The sequence below is a fragment of the Anabrus simplex genome, chromosome 5 (genome assembly GCF_040414725.1).
Source record: "Anabrus simplex isolate iqAnaSimp1 chromosome 5, ASM4041472v1, whole genome shotgun sequence".
Lineage (NCBI taxonomy): Eukaryota > Metazoa > Arthropoda > Insecta > Orthoptera > Tettigoniidae > Anabrus > Anabrus simplex.
The window spans coordinates 131,069,877-131,092,765 of NC_090269.1; the positions used below are offsets into that span (position 1 = coordinate 131,069,877).

At 39.7% G+C, this 22,889-nt stretch overlaps 1 protein-coding gene across 2 annotated transcripts in view; it reads right to left on the reverse strand.

Annotated features, from left to right (window-relative positions):
* The window catches only part of Lnpk (zinc-ribbon metal-binding protein lunapark), a 170,114-nt gene that overhangs the window by 100,842 nt on the left and 46,383 nt on the right, over positions 1-22,889 (reverse strand). For both annotated transcript variants that reach the window (XM_067147121.2, XM_067147123.2), the window contains exon 6: positions 10,155-10,328. In XM_067147121.2, coding sequence (XP_067003222.1) covers positions 10,155-10,328 — 174 coding nt within the window. The remainder of the gene's footprint in view (positions 1-10,154; positions 10,329-22,889) is intronic.

Here is a 22,889-nt window from a genome sequence, read left to right on the forward strand (position 1 = left end):
CTTCACTTTCTGAGACATCTTCTGTAAAAAGCACTCCAACTTTTCTAAAGCAGTTTGTGATGATGTCTGCATTCAGGGATTTCCATGTAGCATTAAACATCTGCATTGCCCCCCATCTGCATTGTCTCTATTTGTGCCAACGTAGCACAGCATTCGACGGACCACACGAGCTTGGTAATGCCACTTCACTGCATGAATTATACCCTGATCCAGCGGCTGCAGAATTGAAGTTGTATTAGAAGGCAAAAATAAAACTCTTACATGCTCCAAATGGTGAGGCACACAATTATGAGAAGAGTAATTGTCCAATAATAGCAGAATTCTCCTCTTTTCAGCCTTCATCCGACGTTCCATGTCCAACAACCACTCTTTGAATAGCACAGATGTCATCCATGCCTTAGAGTTGTGCCTGTATTCACAGGGCAGATGTTGCACCTGCTTGAAGCACCTTGGCTTCCCAAACTTCCCAATTATGAGAGGCTTCAGTTTGTCCATCCCTGTGGAATTGGTGCACGAAAGAGCCGTGATATGTTCTTTTGAACGTATGCCCCCCCTTGAAATCAAGGGTTTTGTTCGGCATTAGTTTATAAAATAACGCAGTTTAGTCTGCATTATAAATGTCTCAATTAGAAATAGGAAAGGATTTCCACCTATCAATACTTATTTATTGCACTTATTATGCTACAGCACCGGTTTCGACCCCCTACATTGGGTCATCTTCAGCTGAACAACACATTCACATATATATCATGGAGCTATGATTAAGATTACATTGTCTGGGGAATGCCATATGATAACAAATACTTTGTCACGTCCAAATGGGGCATGTTGAAACGGGAACTGGCATGTATGTCACTGTGTGACAATGCAATTGTATGTCTATAATGATATGCTTCAGGTTTTAAAATTAGTTTGTAAAACACTATCTCTACTTAAAACTAACTTATAAGTATATAAGATAAAAACAATATATGTGGGAACACTTCATGCATATGAACGTTTGCATCTTGCGTGTTGTTCAGTTCATCGGTTGACTTCTGTGTTCAAGTCTTATTTACACAGTTATACACTTGGTTAATGTTTTTGGAGCTTGAATGATATGATTTGCTTGTAAAATTATCACGTTGTATGTATAAGAGATTTTTGTCTACAAGTTAGTACAAAGAATAAAACACTTTCCAAGTTTAAAAAGAGTGCCAGGCGTATGGATACAATTAGGCTAAAATATGTATATTCAGCTCTGCTGTGTGTTGAATCTTGCTGATATATGTTAACATTGAATTATGCTGTCCTGTGACATCCTTAAAATTTGAGTGGCATTGGGTTCAAAGTGATGGCTCCTTTCCCATCTGTAACTGCGCAGTGATGTTAGCATTGGGTTCAAAGTGATGGCTCCTTTCCCACCTGTAACTGTGCAGTGATGTTATAACAGTTTCCATTTTGTTAAAAGTTGTGTTTGTGAGATTTTTACGGGTGGGTGGAATTTGTGTTCAGTAATTTTGTTGGGGAGGGTTGGAGAATTCGTGTTCGGAATTTCGGTTTTGGGTTGGGATCGTTGTTTAAGCGCTTCTAATTTCTTATTTAGTGTATTCTGTTTGTTAGTGGCTAAGTTCTTTATTTTTTCTGTCGTAAACTGTTGAAAATCATCCCAGTAGCTGTGTGGTAGCCCATTGGATGCTTTTAAATGTATCTGGTATAGTTCGTTGTTGAGATGATGTTTTTTTACGGTATAAAAATTTTATTTCATCTTTCAGCCAGATTTTGTTTGTTCTTTTTTGCATGTTACAAGTTTGTATAGTGTGTCTGTGTTTATTAATACATTTTCTCAAAAATGTAGGTGTTAAGTCATTTATTAGAGATTCCTTCAGAAAAGCAATGCTCTTAATCATGTTCGTTAGTTTGATCTTTAAGTTTCGGTATCTGTATGCATTCCGTTTTGCCTGGTTGGCTACGGTATCGTAATCTATGATCTTCATATCCATATTGACGAACTACACAATTAGAAAGAGGAAAGGATTTCCACCTATCAATACTTATTTATTGCACTTATTATGCTACAGCACCGGTTTCGACCCCCTACATAGGGTCATCTTCAGCTGAACAACACATTCACATATATCTCATGGAGCTATGATTAAGATTACATTGTCTGGGGAATGCCATATGATAAATACTTGGTCACGTCCAAATGGGGCATGTCGAAACGGGAACTGGCATGTATGTCACTGTGTGACAATGCAATTGTATGCCTATAATGATATGCTTTAGGTCTTAAAATTAGTTTATAAAACACTATCTCTACTTAAAACTAACTTATAAGTATATAAGACGAAAAACAATATATGTGGGAACACTTCATACATTTGAACGTTTGCATCTTGCGTGTTGTTCAGTTCATCGGTTGACTTCTGTGTTCAAGTCTTATTTACATAGTTATACACTGTTTTTTGAGCAGTCCATTCTAGAACACAGGCCATCCGTGATTTCAAACCTCCCAAAGACATCAAAGGTATTGCCAGGTTCATTGGTATGGTGATTTCTTCAGGAAATTTATTCCAAATTTCGCCAATAGAGCGGCGCCCTTGAACTTACTTCGTAGGAAAGGCGTCAAATTTGAGTGGGGACCTTCTCAACAAGCCGCTTTTGAAGATCCCAAATTAGCTCTGTGTAATGCCCCTGTTTGCAATGCCGGATTTCTCGAAGAAATTCATCGTCCAAACCGACGCGTCGTCGTCGGCGGTGGTCCTTCTTCAAGAGACCGAACTAGGGAGGCGACCCATCCCCTATGCATCTAGGACTCTTTCGGCTCAAGAAGCCAAGTATTCCATCTATGAACTTGAGGGTTTGGCTGTCTTGTTTGCGCTAGAAAAGTTCCGCCTTTATCTGGAACATGTCAAGTTTGACTTGGAGACTGATAACCAAGCCTTAAGTTGGGTCTTAGGTAGGCCGCGTCATACTGGTCGTATAGCCGGTGGGCCATCCGAATTTCTGCCTTCCAATTTGACGTTAGGCATATAAGAGGTACTGAAAATGTTGTGGCAGACGGACTAAGCCGTATGTTTTCTAATGAGGTAGAGACCCCTGAACAGGTTGATCGCTCTTCACCTCCCGAGTCCATACTACCTGAGGTTAATGCCATTCTAACAGATGCTCCCATGCTCTTTAGGGATATTGAAAAATATCAACGTGAAGATCCGACGCTGGCCCCTATCATGGAAACCCTTTCTTCTGGGGAACATGTCGTCCCTTATGTACTGAGGAATGGGGTTTTATGTTGCCCTTCGAGGCATGATAAGACTATGAAATGAAATGGCGTATGGCTTTTAGTGCCGGGAGTGTCCGAGGACATGTTCGGCTCGCCAGATGCAGATTTTTTATTTGACACCCGTAGGCGACCTGCGCGTCGTGATGAGGAAGAAATGATGATGAAGGCGACACATACACCCAGACCCCGTGCCAGCGAAATTAACCAATGATGGTTAAAATTCCCGACCCTGCCGGGAATCGAACCCGGGACCCGTGTGACCAAAGGCCGGGACGCTAACCATTTAGCCATGGAGCCGGATATAAGACGATGAAAGTTGTAGCTCCAGCTGTTCTTGTACCTATGATCTTCAAGTACTACCATGAGATCCCACTAGGAGGGCATTTAGACATCTGCAAAACTCGAGAAAAGATTTGTGAAATGTTCATCTGGAAGGGTATGGACGGAGAAATCCGTGAATTGGTAAAATCTTGTAAATCTTGTTGGCTTAGTAAACCCACCATGTCCACTAAGCAAGGGCTTTTGTCTTCTCATCAAGCGTCGCGCCCCATGGAACGACTCTATATCGACTACGTCGGACCCTTTCCCCAGTCAAAGGGGTATGCCAATAAATTCATCCTTGTGTATGTAGATGGCTTCACTAGATTTTCTTGGTTATTTCCGACTAAGTTGGCTACCGCTCAGTCCACTATTTCTTGTTGAAATTCCATTTTTGCTTCTTTTGGTCTGTGTCAATATATTGTGTCATAATGATAAAGCTTTCACATCCAATCTCTTTCGTAAATTCTGTTTTGATTTGTCCATCCCTCATGTGACTACTTCTGCTTACTATCCTCAACCATCTCTAGCGGAACGGGTCAATCGTAATCTGAGGTCGGCTCTTATTGCCTATCATCACGACGATCATTCTAGGTGGGACACGTCCCTGCATTGGTTAGATTTCGCTTTGAATTCAGCGGTTCATGAATCCCATAAATTTACTCCAGCTTCTTTGATGTTCAAGTTTGTTCCCAACACGCCGCTCTCTAACCTTTGGTCTCTTAATGATATTCTACCTGAGGCAATAGATCCAGATAATATTAGAGATCTTTGGAAGAAGGCCAAGGCCAATATTAAAATTTCTCATGAAAAGGTTAGGGAAAGATATGATCGTGGACAGAGGCCCACCAATTTAAAGGTAGGAGACCAAGTTATGGTCAAGAATTTTGTTCCCGCGGGCAAGCTTGCCCCCAGATTTCATGGGCCGTGCATCGTCTAGGATTTTTTAACGCCGGTGACATTGTTAGTGAGCAATCCAGCCACCGAGAGAATATTTAGGGTTCACCTGTCCCAGGTGAAACCTGTGTAAATTACTTGCTCCTTGGATTTTTAACATCTTGTAAGAGCCCCAACAGGTTATATTTTTCTCTAAATCCTAGGCCTTCTGCCCCTTATAGTGTTACATTTCGTTTTGTTGTTATCTGCTCTGTATAAATTTTGTGAAACCTTCCCTGAAGTTACTCTGCTGTCCCCTCCGTATGGCCATTACCAAGCTCCCGTCTCCTGCTAAACCACACCAGTGGCATTAAAATAAAAGTAACGAAATAAACGTTTCCACGCCGCTGGCCCCTCAGCCTCAACCACAAAGACTTTACCCTAAAAACATTTCTGTCCAACAAAAATTCTGCCGCAGAGATCTTACTGTTTCAGTGCCCCCGCAGCCGTGCGGCGCCGTACCGCCACTGAGGTGGGGTACGGGCCCACTCCACTCCAACGAGGTCAACCTGTGTATAATACCAATATAATGGTCCGTTATTGGACATAGTGCATAGTGCATTGGCACTGCTGGTGGCTTCAAGTAGCCTATGCAGTGGCCTCCACGGTATGCACTAGCCTTGCGTCTTGGGTGGTGTGCTAAGTCCCAACTGACGAGCCTAACTTAGCACACGAGGGCGAAACGCAGGCAAACAAGAATGAGTTAGCTGGAAAATTTATAATGTCCAATAACGGACCATTATATTGGTATTATAAATTTACTCATTCGGGACAAATATTTTAGGTTCCCTATGGGAATCAATATCTACATCATCAACCTGTGTATGGCGCGCCGGAGCCCTCCTTCCGGCCAAGGCTGATGTGCGGCGCACCACCCGCAAGCCACTTGTCGACTGTAAACAAACGTTGCATCTGCGACGTGCAGCAAGACTACCCCTCTCATAGTGCGGGAGAGCGGTATCTCAGGGTACTTGAGGGGTCCGAGCGGCCTCCTCTGGACATAAGCAGTGGCGGCAGGTCTTGCCGTCAAAAGTAATCGGCAACTAATGTACTCCTTCTGCTACATGGACTCTCTATTTGGCAATTAAATACTCCTTCAAATCAACATTTGGTGGACTTCGAAAATTTGTTTCTTTCAAGAATTAAAGTTTTCTTTCTGAATTCAACTACTACAACATAGAGACCTTTCATCAAAATCTACTACAAATGATTTACAACGGCACTTAATCTAGTCGCACCCACCTATATCAAACAACTTCTGAGACCGACTACTGAAAAGTTATATTTTTCTCTTCTAAATTCTTCAACTCCTCCACAAAAGTTGGATTTAAAAAAAAAAATTTTTTTCCTTCTGTTTCACCCCTTGGAAGGACTTTTGGGGGGGGGGGGGGAGGTTTGTACCGGGCGGTACACCTCCACGCCGCTATTCAAATGTTGCGCCAGTTGAAATTCCTCTACAGGAGAAAGCCTGAACTTTAACAAACTGAATTAACTCGACGGTTTCTCGGAAGATGTCACTTTGGTAATTTTGAAGTGTTCTGAACTGTGTCTATTTCGATTTGTGTTTGTTTGCTCCGTATCAAGAAGTTGGGACATTCTCTAACAGATGTCTCTACCAAAAACTATGATAACGCACTCTGGTGTAAAGGAATGTATTCTCCGGAAGAAATATTGTATTCCTAAGTTTTGTTTTTACTAAATTTTGTTCTGTGGTTTGTGGATAGGCAATATAAAGCCTTTCTTTCCGCCCGTTTTGAATGTAATCAATCAGGAATTTATGTAATTAATTTTCCACCAATAAGGTGTTTCTTCCTCGTCTTGTGTATTAGTTTTTGCTGTTATCCAATAAAAACGAAAGGGTGTGTCTACTCATTCCTGAAAGGTCTCGAATGTTCCACGAGGGTATATAAACTGCTGATTTTCTTGTCTCGGGGCCACTTCAGTAACATCTTTCTTAGTGTGTGAATATGTAGCAGGGGACGGGAAGCGCCTCTTTCTTCAAGCAGCAGTTCTTCTACAAGGTAATGGCCTGTTAACATCTTCATTTCTTGCTAGCTCAGCAGTTTAACTCCCGGGGAGGGTTCGAAACCTTTAGTATGTAACCTACCTTTTAAAATGTAAATTCTTTTCTGTCTATGTAAAATCTATAAATTACTGTAAAGCGGGGATAGAGAGTGCTTCACCCTCTCGAACTCCCCTTCATTTTTGAATAGGAGGTGACTGCGTGTACATAACCGTTCTTCTTTAATGTAGTAAAGTTTTCTCATACGTGTCACCTCCCTAGCTTGGGATTAGCCCCTGTATGATCGGCCTAGCGCCACGTAATTTTAGACAAAAACTTGGTGTAGGAGTGCAAGTTATCGCCTCCATTCAATTTATTCACAATTAAGTATTTATTTTCCACCTAGTCGATACAATGATTGCTTAAGGCAATTTTTAATGGTCAAAAGTGGTACATGTTTCGTATATTATCAACATCTTCAGCCACATAACACTGTTTAGATGAAAAATGTATAAAATTGACAAAGTAATGCTTTAGAGGAAGTGTTAAAGGACACTGATTTGTGTTTGTTTGCTCCGTATCAAGAAGTTGGGACATTCTCTAACAGATGTCTCTACCAAAAACTATGATAACGCACTCTGGTGTAAAGGAATGTATTCTCCGGAAGTGTTAAAGGACACTTCCTCTAAAGCATTACTTTGTCAATTTTATACATTTTTCATCTAAACAGTGTTATGTGGCTGAAGATGTTGATAATATACGAAACATGTACCACTTTTGACCATTAAAAATTGCCTTAAGCAATCATTGTATCGACTAGGTGGAAAATAAATACTTAATTGTGAATCTATTGAAGTGCGATACGGACCATGAAGCTGATTTTATGTAATCCATTCAATTTTGTATTTTGGGCCATTTAACCCGTTTTGTTTTCCTTCCTGCGGAGGCCCAGTAGCTTGGGTATTAGATACCCCTGTTTCACTGTATGTGTGCCTTGAGGGCAGTTAATGTAAAGTCAGTTTATGGCCTCTTAAATAGGCTTGAAGACTTTGAGAGCGCATCTGCTCTTTCTTGTGTGTGAAACGTGCCTCTAGCAGGCTTAACATGGTAATTGGGAGCAAGTGCTCCTTGGCATGATTGGGGTTTTCTGCCCCTTTGTGTGAACTGGGTACATTGGTAAAGTTGGGCTCATAGCTCAAGGATTGTTATTGTGGGGCTAGGAGCCCAGATCTTGTATTATTCCCTAACACTTATAATTTCTTTGTACCTGATTTTGGCTTGTTATTGACTTGTTAAGTTTTCAAATTCTATGTCACCACTGTTAAGTATTGAAAATATAACCTTTGGTAAAGTTTTAAATTAACTTTAATTTTGTAGTTGAGACCTATTCCAGCCCGCACCTTCTTTCACCTCTATCTACCACGGATAACTCCGTAACATATACGACTGGAAATTTTTTTGTTTGTAAAATGTCATAAAAACTGCAGTTGTTTTATTTGTTTCCAGCCATTCGACCAGGTCAAGAATGGAATGAATGAAGCCCCCATCTAGCGGCAAGGATGGGAATTGTGCCGGTTGCCGAAGCCTGTTGCACTCCTCCGGGGCAATGATTAATGAATGAGAGATGAAATGAAATTATATTGGAGAGTGTTGCTGGAAAGAAATATGACAGGGAAACCCGGAGTACCCGGAGAAAAACCTGTTCCGCCTCCGCTTTGTCCAGTACAAATCTCACATGGAGTGACCGGGATTTGAACCACAGAACCCAGTAGTGAGAGGCTGGCACACTGACGTCTGAGCCACGGAGGCTCTTGATTGTGATTAGGGACGGGCAGAATTGAATCTAATGCATTCAAGAACTTTTGAGAATCGTTGCATTCAAAACCATATTCTCCGAGTTCAACATAACCTTTAAAAATAGATGTGGGTCTAATTTATGCAGTACAAGATTTCCAGAAATTGAACAGCGTACTGGTGACCAAATTACAATAAGATAAAACAAAAAAGGGATTTTGCTATCATGTTGAGCTTTTTTGGAATCTAATCTGCTTTATTTTATAAGATTAGAGAATTAAAACTACTTGCGGTCGATTGTTGTTTGGCTTGGTGTTATCAGATTTTTTGAAGAGTTTGGCTGATGAAAGTTGCTGAACTGAAAGAAGTTTTCATGGGAAACTGACAAAGTTTGCCCAGTAAAACTGAATGTAAAGTATAGAGATTTTTAACTCCCGTATCAGTAATTAATGTTTGAAGCTGGCCACACGCTCTAATTTGCCTCCCTCTGACCCAGAGGACCCAGGTTTGATTCCAGGCCAGGTCAGGCATTTTTACCTGAATATGAGGGTTGATTCTAGGTCCAGTCAGCCTACGTGATTACCTTTAACTGAGGAGCTATTTGATGGCGAGGTGGCGACCCTGGTCTAGAGAGCCGGGAATAACAATCGAAAGGATGCGTTACAATGACCATGCGTCACCTCGTAGTCTGCAGGACTTGGGGCTGAGCAGCAATCGCTTAGTAGCCGAAGGCCCATTGGGGTTGTAGCTTGGTTTGGTTTGGCTTAGGAGTGTTTGTCATCATCATCATCATCATTTAACAGTTCCAGTTTCCCGGGTTCTGCTGGCGAGCCTCTTCCATTCTGTCTTACTGAGATACGTTCTGTTGTTAATGACGTCCTCCAGTGTCCTTCCCCGATCTGCAATGTCCATCTTTACGATGTCCATCCAGTAGATTCTTGGTCTTCCAACCATTCGTTTCCCTGCTACATGTCGGGACCAAGAAACATATGTTGTCCTTGGCTCCATCCTCATTACATGCCCAAACCACCTCAGTCTGGATATGCTCCGAGTTCTTTGTTTGCATCCGAGGCTCGTATAAATATTGAAAGCGACTGCACTTACCCTCCAACTGACTTGCTAGGCCTAACGTTAGAAGATTTTCTTTCAGGGTTATCTCCCTTAGCCTTTAGCAGTCCCCTTCCACATCTGCAAGGCAACAGCTTCCAGTGTTTGTAAGATTATAATTATACATAATTCATTTTTGTGATGTTTAGAGAATCCGTTCCCATGGGTTTTCTTTTTTCTGTGATCCCTCCAAAAAATGGAGAATTGAGGTTCCACGGTACATCAACCATCGTTGTGTTTCGATTTTAAGCACCATATGCATTAGTTATCAAATGAACTATTTTATTATCTGAAGGGATCACTATAGTATGCTTTAAGGTGTAATGCACTGCTGATACTGCTTCAATGGATACCTTTGCATACTGGTAATCATTCTCAAACCATGTGCGTAAACACTGTTGCAATGCAGATTTGGCTCTTGAGTCATGTGATTACATACATCACCCGGGTAGATGAATTGGAAAGAGTGCTTTTGAAACTAATGTTTTGATGGAAAGGCTGCACTTTGAAATTAACCTACTAGTAGAAGACCAGTTTAAAAAAAAAAAAAACTGAAAGTTTGCAACCTTCTACCTGCACTGAATAGCAGGTAAGATAACATTCTTATGTATATACTGTACAGCATATATCATTTGTACAGAAAGTGAATAAATCAAGTTTTAAAACTAGACTCTTCATCTGTAATCTTTCATAAGATAGTACCAGACAGATGGATTACATATTTGTACTCACATAAATATTCAAATTCTTCCTTGAGGGCCATGCCATTGTGGGATTCACACTGCCTACAAATAAGTGCATATCTGTTACTGGGCCCATCACCGACTAGATATTCCATTAGTTTGTCTACAACCCCTCTCTCTCGAGGTAGGATCTGTCTAGGCATGGGGGGACCCGGAGGCAGACCTGCAACAAGTTAATTTATATTCTAATACAAGGCAAGTTATTTCACATACAAAATACAGCAGGTAAGTTATCAAAACAAGAATATACAGTCTTATCTCTCACACTAATAACTAGGGACCAGATGTTTATAGCCTAAAAATGTTAGAAATATGTAAGCATTTATGACCTAAAACAGTGTTAAATAAAATATGACAATAAATAAGACTTCAAAATTTTTTGTAACAATTTTGAAATTTTCAAAATCTTGCCACTGTTTAAATTAACATAGTGAAAATATACTTTTAAAATCTAGCACATTCAATAATAATATTAATTTTATTATTATCCAGTAGGTCTATTTCGAATTTATTTACTCAATTAACTCTCGACTCTGCACAGAATGAAATAAATGTCACATTTTGACGGTTGATCAGAAAGAATTACAATAGCAAATTATATACATTTTAACATTTTCAAACAGGAACGCATGGATAGAGCACACATAAAAGAAAGGCATGGGTCCAAAATTTGTGGCTGGAGCCTTTGTCAGTGGAGGATAGAATAAAAATGGTAGTGACAAATAGACTGTGAGGTAAAGGGAGTGGGAAGACATACGAATGGGAAAGAAGGAGCAGTTATGTAATGTTAACAAGCAAAATCTCTAAGAGCGAGAAGGTTGGGAAGTTGGGGGGGATAAATGTTTGAGTTAATTAACTGTGCAAAGGGTTGAACATTAATTTCTATCACAAAATGACATATGTACCAAATAATTCATAACAAAATGAGATATCAATGCCTTTCTTGCTAAGAAATTATCTGTACTGTAAGAATACCTCTTTTTTTTTTTTTTTTTCCACACAATTTGCTTTATGCGTCACAGACACAGACAGATCTTATGGTGACGTTGGGTTAGGAAAGGGCTAGAAGTGGAAAGGAAGCGACCATGACCCCATCATTTGCTTGGTGTGAAAATGGGAAACCACTTTCAGGGATGCAAATACAATAGAAGTCCACTATAGCGAGTATGGCATATAACGAGAACTCCGATATAGCGACGAATTTTTTCTGTCCCTTCAAAATTCCTATATTAAACTGTGTATCGTCCTTCGGTTACAGCGAGAACCCTATCACTGGCGCATCCGTAATTGCGAGCGATTAAGCGCGCACGATTTTTTCCGTTACCGATATTTATGCACCCCAGCAATGATATTGCACGCGATCGATTGCCTTCGGGATCGTTTCCTCGCTATGTGCACTAGCGATTTCTCTCGTCGGCATTCGAAGGCAATGTCGGAGTCTATCAGTAATATCCGTCGACAGCTGTTCTGTAAAGAAAATTCTAAATGAAAGAGAACATATTTTTGTAATAAATGCATAAAAAACATGTCCGATAACGGTTGTTAACTCGTTAAAAAATAAGGCCGACTAAATGACCGCTTAATTTTGAGGTTAAATACTGCAATGAAGTAAGAATGGGATATACCTCGAGATATGGCAGAGTACATCACTGATTTCAGAGGATATTTCATATCTTCTCGCGTCTATTTACATGTAAATTTTTCGCGAGGAAGTTATTTCTCTACATGCGTTTCAAATATGTTTTCATGATAGGCTACATATACATTTAGGTTAGGTGACGCTGTTTGAAGAAGAAAGCTGAGGTGTTTACCACAGAAATCTCTAGAGTGATACCGTATTTCTCCGAATCCAAATTTTTTTTTGCTTCTCAGAATCTCACGCGAAAACATAAGGGTTGTTGCATTCGCGGCCTAACAGTAAGTTAATGGATACCACTAGCAACTACCGCGGTAACCATACTGCTTCTTTTCACACGCGCACAGAACTCGTCGACAATAAACGACCGCCTCTTTACTACACATCACTAGCCGGGACAACCGGTTGTACAGTGCCTGTGTGTTTCTCAAATCTGCAGAATGGCATCATGCGACCCTTCGAATTCTTAGAAAAGCCATGACTACTCAGTGGCAGAGTCATAACGCGTCTATTGTACTTGACGCTTAGTAAAATTAAGGTTTATAGACAGCAGGAATATTTTCGTGATGGATAGTCGTATTGTAAAGATACGTGGAAAAGGTATTGCCGGCAAATTATGTAATTTTGCCAATTTTAAGTTAATGTTTATTAAACATTCGGAAATGTAGAAAAATTGTGCAGCCATAAGAAAATACGGCATAGGCCTAACTAAAGCTAATATTTGGCGTTAGCGTGAAGACAAAGAACTAAAAAAATGTGTACTGCACAAAAAATGCATTCAGTGGTCCGCAACAAGGGTGAGGTATGTGCACGAAAAACGCAAGGGCGGAATGGCCATACCGTGGCGCAATAACCTCGTTCGTTGACTTTCAACGTTCGCGATTAGGCCTATACATCGCTAGCCGGTGAATTTGGCCGATCCCGACAAGCGAGACGTGCGTGTAGCAGTAGCCGGGTATATCTGACGCTGCATAAAAGTAACAGTTTTATAGACAGCAAGAATAATTTCCTGATGGATTGTTGTATTGTAGAGACGCATGGAATAGGTATTGCTGAAAAATTTTCAACGAGTTCTTTTCGGTATTATGATGCCAATGTTAAGTTAATGGTCCTTAAACCCACGGAAATAAAGAATAATTGTGCAGCCGCGAAAAAAAAAAAAAAAAAAGAAATACGGCGTGACGAGTCAATTTTCGGCGTCTAAAAATAGTCTAAAAATGCGTAGGCATACTATACAACAAGGCATTCGTATGATTTTACAGGGCTCTTTTTGAGCCTGATATAAATTTTTTGAAGGAAAAAGTGGGGTTCATCTTGGATTCGGAGAAATACGGTACTTTTTTTTTTTTCCAGAATGAAATTAAACAAATACTTTCACGTAGTATCGGATTACAAAAAAATAACAAGCCGTAGTGGGGATATCTGCGGAAACGCAAGTTGCGAACAAACTGATTGCCATTTTATACCGATTTTAATGTGCACGAAGGGTTTATTATACAAAAATCGGATATAGCGACAATCCGTTATAGCGAGTAAATTTTTCGCTGTTGTGAATTCTCGCTATAACGGACTTCTACTGTAGTGGACTTCGAACCCACTATCTCCAGATTGCAAACTGATAGCTACACGATACGTCTTAATGGCGGCTTAGCAGGCATAATTCAAAGAGGGCGCTAGGAGCAACATCTGATAAAATGGGCACTACATCGATAGCATTCGACAATATAATGGCTGTTTCATGATTACATTGTAGAAGACGGTTTTATGCCAACTTTCGAAGTGTAAGGTAAAGTTTATCATTTATACGAAAGCTCGCTGCTAAGATTCAGAAGAGAAAGCTCAGTTTTTACAAATTCATTTTGTCAGTGAAGATGAAAAAAAAAAAATGCACATCAAGTGTGTTCCAATTATCCCGGTGTTAGCAGGACTTAGTAAAGCGACTATAACAAAGCTTCAATTAAAGCAATCGTGGGTAAAGCTGCAACGGGTAGTACTAGTGTGTTCATATTATGACATAGAAACTTCTCTCCTTGTAGAATGACTTAATTTTGAATTAACTTACTTATAAAGAATGACTAATCATTTTAGAAGTGGAAAATGCACATGTCAAATTGATATTTTAAAAAAAAAATACAAGCCAGAAATTATACTTAATTCAAGTACACATTATTTTGTGAAGCTAGAAATCAAACACACAATAAAAGCTCTGGCAACGCAGTTTAAAACAATCACCCAGGGACCCTTTGAACCCCTTGTAACTCTTAATTTCAAAAATTGAAAAAATTGTATTTTACATATTTATATGAAGGTTTTAGTGCAGAAATGAAAAATTAAGGTAAGTATAAAAAAATACTCCATTTTAACCCTTTAACTGTGAAGCAATCATCATGTTTGATAGTGTCAGGTGTGAATTGGGACATGAAGATCCATATTAGGAGTTCTGCAGGTACTGCAGTAGCCATATATTTGTTCAGGTACTATGTTGAGAGTTAAACCAATGTAGAATGCTGGACACAGCTTGCACAGAAGCTGGTAGGTGGTATAGTCCTTATTTATTTATCCGTGTCCGAAATCACTACAATATATTTACAAATACTCTATTTACACTTTGTCTCTCCAGTATTCAACTGTCAAGATCGCACATTCATTGGCTTCCACCAAATCCTTCATACTACTGGCAGGTTTTACAGCGGCTGTATTCTCATTGGAAAGAGCAAGAAGGGAACGGAGGTTGGTATGATTCATAGCAAGCGAGAATGGTTTTGAGGTTAGACCGGCAACTGAATGCGACTGTGGAAAAAAAGAAAAAAAACACACACACACACTAATCACAGGTAGTACAGTCTTCCATTCCATTCAGCACAGCTACTCTTTTGTCTCTCTAACGCAACAACCACAACTCCTCGTTCAGACCTCGGTTGGACACAAATGACAGCCAACACCTCCGATGCCCTCAGCCTACCCATCGAACCCCAACACACGGAGTCCCACAGTGACTCCACCACGAAGTCCAGCACCGACTGATTGTCTGTGGCTAGCCTCCCTTTTTTGTAGCTTGGGTGATGAATAATAGAATATTCGTGATGTGGTTAAAGACGGAACATTCTAATTGCATCTTCCAGAAACTCGCAGGTAAACCAGCCGATGATAACAATACATGGAAAGGCCAGCCCCGTCTGATTCCACAAGCCCCTTCCAGGAAGTACTGAGGACAGCCGTTGAATCAGACTGGAGCAGCTATCTTGTTCACTGAATGTGACTGTAAATTACTGGAGTCAAACCAACAGTCATCGTGTGTTGTGTAGCCAGTAGAGCACTGAGTTCAAATCCAGCAGTCTACACGCAGCTCTTGTATGAGGTGAATGGAGGTGGAGAACTGAAAGCGAAGCTTATAGATGTCCCCGCCTGCTGTGCTGAACGAAGAGAGACTTTTAAATAGACAGTAATTAGTAAGTGCGGCCATTCATGGTTGATTATAATTGTATGCGGGAGGGTGTGCGTGCATTTATTGGGTCATCCAGAAATAAATTAGAGTAATAAAACAGACTGTATTATTCGTAACAGCATGTCATTAAAAGAGCTCTCGAATGCTTGACTGGCGGAATCTCAAATGGCGGCAGAAAAATTGCCAACCTGTGCTCTGCAGATAACACTTTCTTCATCGTTAGAAGCAAAGAGGAACTTGCTGATCTCATTACAGAGTGAAGAACGTTAGTCTCTATTATGGTCTAGAGATCAACATGAAAAACACCAAACTAACGGTAGTTGGCAGGCAAAGCCAAATCCAACTTACAGGATGCCTAAAGGACCTGGAAGTGATAACGGAATTCATACACCTGGGGTCAGTCATCAGTGACACGGGAAACTGTGAGAAAGGGAATAAAAGACTTATTGCCCTGTGTCGAGCTGCAATGATGGCTGAATAATTAGTGTTCTCCATCTTTTTGTACAGCTGTGAGACCTGGACTGTGAAAGCTAATGACAAAAATAGAATCGATGATTTTGAGGCGTGGTGTTGGCAGAGAAAGCTATGTATACCCTGGATGGAAAGAACAAATGCTTACATTACAGATAAGTTAAGCATCAAGAAATTTCTATCTTCCCGTGTGAGTGAGTGTTACCTCCAGTTAATTGCCCACATTTTCAGAAGAGGACAGAATTTGGAAAAGACCCTTTTGTAAGGCAAAGATGAAGGCATTAGACCAGGAAGAAGAACAGCAAGTAGATAGAGCAAGTGAAAAAGATCACTGGTCTTCAGATTATATTAAGAAAATGGAGACTTTCTGCCAATGTTGCAACATAGAAATTATGAAGGTAACGAGGTCACAATGCTATGACGACTAATGATGATTCAAAAGAAATGGTGTACAGAATAGGTTGCTTCACCGCAAAAGTGAGGCTGAGAAGAGGTCACCTACCTGAAAAAGTAAGGTTCAAAATAGGTTCCCTCTGCTTAAAATGGAGGCCCATACCATCGCATCATTCTGTGGCAGCAAGTCTCATTACATCAGTGAGAAAAGAAGAGTTACAGAAGCAGAAAATATGCATCATAATGTGAGAAACTGGCACCTTGACAGGAAAGAGTTGAACTAGCAGAAGTGCTGGAATGGAGACATTGACATTGCTTGTATGCAAGAGACAAAATGGATGGGAGCCAAAGGCAGAAACATGACAGGATTACAAGGTTCTATACAATGATTATAAAAATAGACACGATGGAGCTGACATTATCGTTGTTTAACATCTGACTAAGAACATCTCTGTGAAAACTAGTGAATGATCAACTGATGCCAATAAAATTAGTGGTGGAAGAAGCACAGTGTATGAACGTAATACCTGCATATGCACTGCAGTCTGGACAGGATGCCATGACCAAGCAAACCTTATGGGAAGAGTGTGAAAAACACTTGCAAGATTTCCCATCATCCGAGTTTGTTGTCATCCGTGCAGACTTCTAGGACATGTTGGCAGAACTGCACCTCATTATAAAGTGTGTGTCTGTGGCTATGGTTCAAAAAATGACCAAGGACAGGAGGTGTCCTGGCGTATGATTTGGTCATTTTCAACACATCCTTCCAGAAAAAGGATGAACACATTATAACTTACAAATCACAATCTCGAAATGGTATCGCAGAGACACAGAGAGACTATATTTTGTGCCGCAAGGAGTTATAGGAGTTACAGTAAAACCTCCCTATAACGGACACCTTCGGGACCGAAAAAAATGTCCGTTATGAAGGGGTGTCCGCCCGCGAGAGGTTATGAAACCGGTACCATTAAACATAAGTTGGAACACAATAACCCATGTATTGTATGTATTAACAATTCTCGCAAATGTACCTTTAATTGTATACTGTATACAGTATTGTACAATACAAAGCACTGTACTCATATGAGAAAGTTGTAGATGGGCTGCAGCTGCGATGCACTGTATTAAAGAGACAAAAACACTTCTATGGAAACCTCTATTGAGCACACTGTACACTATTACCATTCACCATGTTAAAATTAAGAAGAACATACGAGTTTTTGAAACTTTAAATCAGTATGTAGATGTAGCAATCTCTAGCACAATACAGTAAAACATTAACACTTGAAAAAATCCTTAATGTTCATTTGTTTTGTCCATTTCGGTTTAGCAATGATGTTTTCACTATGTGAAATTAAATCCTGGGTCAAAATTACACCTTTTTCATCGTTTTGTTTATAATAAAATTCTTTCAGTCGCTTAACAATGCCGAGAGCCTCACTGTACGAGGTTACTGGCAGCACATTCATTTCCGTATTTTCTTCAAAGTCGCTCCCGCTTTTGTCAGAATCTTCATTTTTGTCCCTCTTCCCTTGGATTGACTGAAGAATCGTTTTCGTGTCTCCACTCTCACACTCTGTTGGAATATCTGAATCAATTTCGATATAGGTGTTCACTTGTACACTGTAACCTGCTGCATTAATCAACTCTTGTGTTGTTTCCATGCTGTCAGGAAGGGTATCCGATTCTATTTCGGGATGTCCACCACTAGCGGGAAACCCAGCTTTCATAAAGCAGTTACGAATTGTTGAGGCCGTGACGTTTTTCCATGCATTGGTTATTCATGAAATTGCTTGGAGAACATTCAGCCCCTTTGTCAGTGTTTGAAGGGTTACTTCATTCCCGTTAAGTTCTGATACTATGTGCTTCATCACTAACTGTCTGTACATAACCTTGAAGTTCTGTATCATTCCTTGGTCAAGCGGCTGAGAAACTGATGTTACATTTGGTGGGAGAAAGACGATCTTCATATTCTGCAACATAATTGTATCCAGATGCGATGCTGCATTATCGAGGAATAATAACACTTTTCACTCCTGGCGTATCATTTTTCTGTCCAATTGTCCTAGCCACTCTGTCATTATTTCTCTGGTCATCCATGCTTTCCTATTCGCTTTCCATTCAATGCCAAACTTCGTAACGTCCATATTTTTAAAACACCTTGGTTTTGCAGCTTTTCCTATCACAAGGGGCTCCTCCTGTTCTCCACTCATACTTGCACATAACAAGACCGTAAGATGTTCTTTTGCAACTTTTTCCACCAGTACAACGATTTCCTTTGAAACACAAAGTTTTGTCGGGTAAAGCACGGAAAAATAATCCAGTTTCATCGGCATTCAAAATATTTTCTGGAGCATACCCGTCTATGATTGAAGGTATTTTTTCTTGCCAGTTGTCAACGATCTCCATATTAATACTGGATGATTCTCCGCAAATCACTCTGAAGTTGATACCATGTCGCTTTCTGAATCTTTCTAGCCAGCCATTCGAGGCTTTGAAATCTCCAATACCTAATTCTGTCGCGAATTCTAACGCTTTTGCTTGTATCATTGGTCCTGAGACAGGGACATTCTGACTTCTTATTTCAGCGAACCACTCTAGCGTTGCCTTGTCAATGAGAGCTCCACTACCACTTTGAAACAGTTTAATGCGCTGTTCGTTGCCATTTAAATGCCATTCTTTCACTAGTTCCTCTTGCTTTTCCACAATTTCAGCTGCCTGTGTCTTTCCAATCTTAAACACTTCGGACAGTTTACGCACACCACACTTCTCACGTTTATGATAGTCTATTATGCCTACCTTTTCCTTTAAAGTTAAAAACTTCCTCAGAACCATGTTTACACACACTTACTAACGTAAAATTGAACACATCAAAAGTCCATGAGTCAATGAAAAGTAGAAGATTGGAAACTTAAAACGGTCCACCTTTTCAATACAAAATTGTTATAGTTTATTACAACATATTTACATTTGGAACTAGTTTCGACGCTGTTTGGCGTCATCTTCAGCCAAAATGTGGGAAATAGGCTAGCATGTAGACATTTATATTACACAAGGCGTTATATTAAACAATACACATCTTGCAAGGAGATGAAAACAGGGACAAATATAGAAACAAATGAATCGTTGACAAAGCAAAAGTTATACATATTAAAAATAAACTTAACCACACATCTTGTAGTGCGAAAATATTCGCCTTGAATGATTCCTCAATACAAAATGCACGCGCACACATTTCTGAAGAGCCAGCAGGCAGGAAAAAATAAATATTTTCGCTCTGCAAGATGTGTGGTTAAGGTTATTTTTAATATGTATAACTTTTGCTTTCTCAGCGATTCATTTGTTTCTATATTCGTCCCTGTTTTTATCTCCTCGTAAGATGTGTATTGTTGAATGTAACACCTTGTGTAAAAAATTGGGTTAAATGAAGAAGTTATATCATGTTCAAGATCATGCCTTCACGTCTCTGCACAATATTTAAAATGAAATTTACCGTTGGTCTTTATAGCTATTGTTGAGAGTGAAGGAGAATTTCCTGTTGTGTGTATTTGTCAGGAACTCAAGGGAAACTTCATTAGTTAGTCGGAACACAGAAAAAATGATGAACTCTTCTGAGAAGAACTCTTAAGGTTTCACCTTACTTTTTCCTGCCTGCTGGCTCTTCAGAAGTGTGTACGCGTGCGTTTTGTATTCAGGAATCATTCAAGGCAAATATTTTCGCTCTGCAAGATGTGTGGTTAAGATTATTTTTAATATGTATAACTTTTGCTTTCTCAACGATTCATTTGTTTCTATATTCGTCCCTGTTTTTTCTCCTCGTAAGATGTGTATTGTTGAATGTAACACCTTGTGTAAAAAAATTGGGTTAAATGAAGGTTATATCATGCTCAAGATCATGCATTCACGTCTCTGCACAATATTTAAAATGAAATTTACCGTTGGTCTTTATAGCTATTGTTGAGAGTGAAGGAGAATTTCCTGTTGTGTGTATTTGTCAGGAACTCAAGGGAAACTTCATTAGTTAGTCGGAACACAGAAAAAATGATGAACTCTTCTCAGAAGAACTCTTAAGGTTTCACTTTATTTTTTCCTGCCTGCTGGCTCTTCAGAAATGTGTGCGCGTGCGTTTTGTATTCAGGAATCATTCAAGGCGAATATTTTCGCACTACAAGATGTGTGGTTAAGTTTATTTTTAATATGTATAACTTTTGCTTTGTCAAAGATTCATTTGTTTCTATATTTGTCCCTGTTTTTATCTCCTTGCACATTATCTCCTTCCCACATTTTGGCTGAAGATGACGCCAAACAGCGTCGAAACTAGTTCCAAATGTAAATATATGTTGTAATAAACTATAACAATGTTGTATTGAAAAGGTGGACCGTTTTAAGTTTCCTATCTTCCATTCTCAGTTCAATACGGACAAAAATGAAACTCTTAGATTTAAATCAATGAAAAGTAACCTGACAGTGAAGGTCCGAATTCCAGGGCTGTCGAGCATGTCAGATCACACAACTTCCGGAAGTGATAGCGTAGCTTAGTGTTGCCTTCCAAGAATGTGTACAGCCAGGATCAAAAGTTACGGTGTCTGTGATTCTTGGAAGTACTGGCTGTGCAAAAAGTAAGCGAATACATACTGTATAGGACATAAATACAGATTTTTTTTAAAAAGAAAGTGTCCATTAGGAGAGGTTTAATTGGAGTTTCTCGTGGCTATGGTGTGTCCATGTCTGTAATAAAGGGTGTCCGTATAAGAGGGGTAAATTACTCATACACAACATGGCATTTAATTACGGACCTAGAAAATCGTCCGCCAATGAGGGGTGCCTGCCGGTGAGAAATGTCCGTTAAGACAGGTTTTACTGTACTTTGATATTTCGCAGACTGTAAGATGATTCTGGGCGACTTTCTCGCATCATCACAACATCGCCTTTTATTAACTGAAATGAGGCTGCAGAAACCCATTTGTAAGGAGAGTTTTACAAATGGAAAAGGTCAATAGTTTATTGTAAGAGATGAAGAGAGCCCATGCATTTACTGATGATAAGAAAACCCTTTTCAGACAAGATTTAGTTATCAGTGCTGAGTTGAGTGTGCAAGAAATGTGAATGCCATTTCAAAGGAACTGCATTAGTAAGATGAAACACTATCTACAGGTATCAAGAGAAAAATGAGATAGAAAAGAAACCTGGTGGTGTGAAGAAGCTATTAAATCAAAGCTGAAAGAACAGCATTCAAGGCATGGTGGAAAAATCAAAATAACCCAGATGGAATAATATTCAAAAAAAAAAAGCAGTGGTGGCAGTAGAAAAATAAGAGGCACAGGACAGATTGCACAAAGAGTTGGACAGAGCAAGCAAAGTGTACAATCTGGTGTCCCAGCGGTATAAACAGTCAAGATACGGCCTTGTGGATGTACATTAACAGCAAACAAAGACCACTATTGACAAAAGAAGCCGAAATTAACCCCATCAGTGGTGGGTTCTGACAGACCTCGTGTGCCAGAAAAGTGAGGTTTTTTCGGAGTAAATTATTTATTTTTACAAAGCAATGAATGACTAACAGTTATTAAGGGACACATTCATATTTTATTCAAGGTTAATAAAAACTTACTTTGCACTCTATTTACACTTTTTGTACAGTAGGCCTGTGATATGATTTCATAAAATATTGGTGTTGTGAGAATACTGTCCTGTGACCAATGCATTTTTATTTTTGGCTTTTGTATTATTCCCATCAACAACACTAACGCAATAAACTGTCAAATTTCATAAGAGTTTGTTTCTTTCCAAAACTGTGCCCTTGCATGCAGAGATTTATTTACAATTTTTTCAATGCACTTATAGCATACGAATGTTTCTCAGTCACTGTCAAATTTACAATATCATCTGTTAGAAACAGTTCATAACAGTCAGTCACATTCAGACTTGGTAATAATCCAACCCTCACACCAGGATTTACCGTAAATGGGATTATATTAGATCGCACACTATCCCCAGGTTTACACTTTCTCCACACGAATATATATTCAACATCTCTTACCATCACCTTAGCTTCTGACGTAATATCTTCATTTTCACTAGAAATACTAAGGTCATCATCTGAAGAATCAATAGAATCATTATCACTACTATCAGAAATACTAATGTCACTTAGAGATTCATCTTTGATGTAGTTCCTTATTTTATCTTCAAACATCTCTTCCGTTTCGTGCTAGCTATTTCTGTTTACCTCGCCAGCTGGCCACAGATTATATATATAAAGTGGAGAAGGTAAGGCATATTTTAGGCCAAAGACTTCACAAATACAGCTGGAAACCCTCCTGCCATCTGTTGAGAATGCTGGAATACACTTTCCAAAGAGATTACAATACCTGAGAAATTACTGGGCGACCACGAAATGAACACTGCAGCTGAACGAGAATTTCTCGGGCGGTGAAGTTATGAGCAAGCGTTCGTCACCCGAGAATTTCTCGGGTGTGCCACTGAAGAGGTAAACAACCAATGGAAAGAATCCTTTGAAGTGCTTTTGAATGAGGAATTACTCCATCAAGAAGCAGAGGAATCTGATCCCGCTAAAGGGCCAATTCAGCAGGTAACAAACAATGGCAGAAGAAGTGGTGTCGATGAAGAAACAGGAACATGCTATTGGCCCTGACATCTCCTGCAAAAATTGTGGAAAAAGTGTGGTGAAGGTGGATATCTGATGCTGCAATGACTGTTTAAGCTGCTAGCTGGCAACTCCCATCTTACGAGGGGAACCCGCCAAGTGTAACAACCCG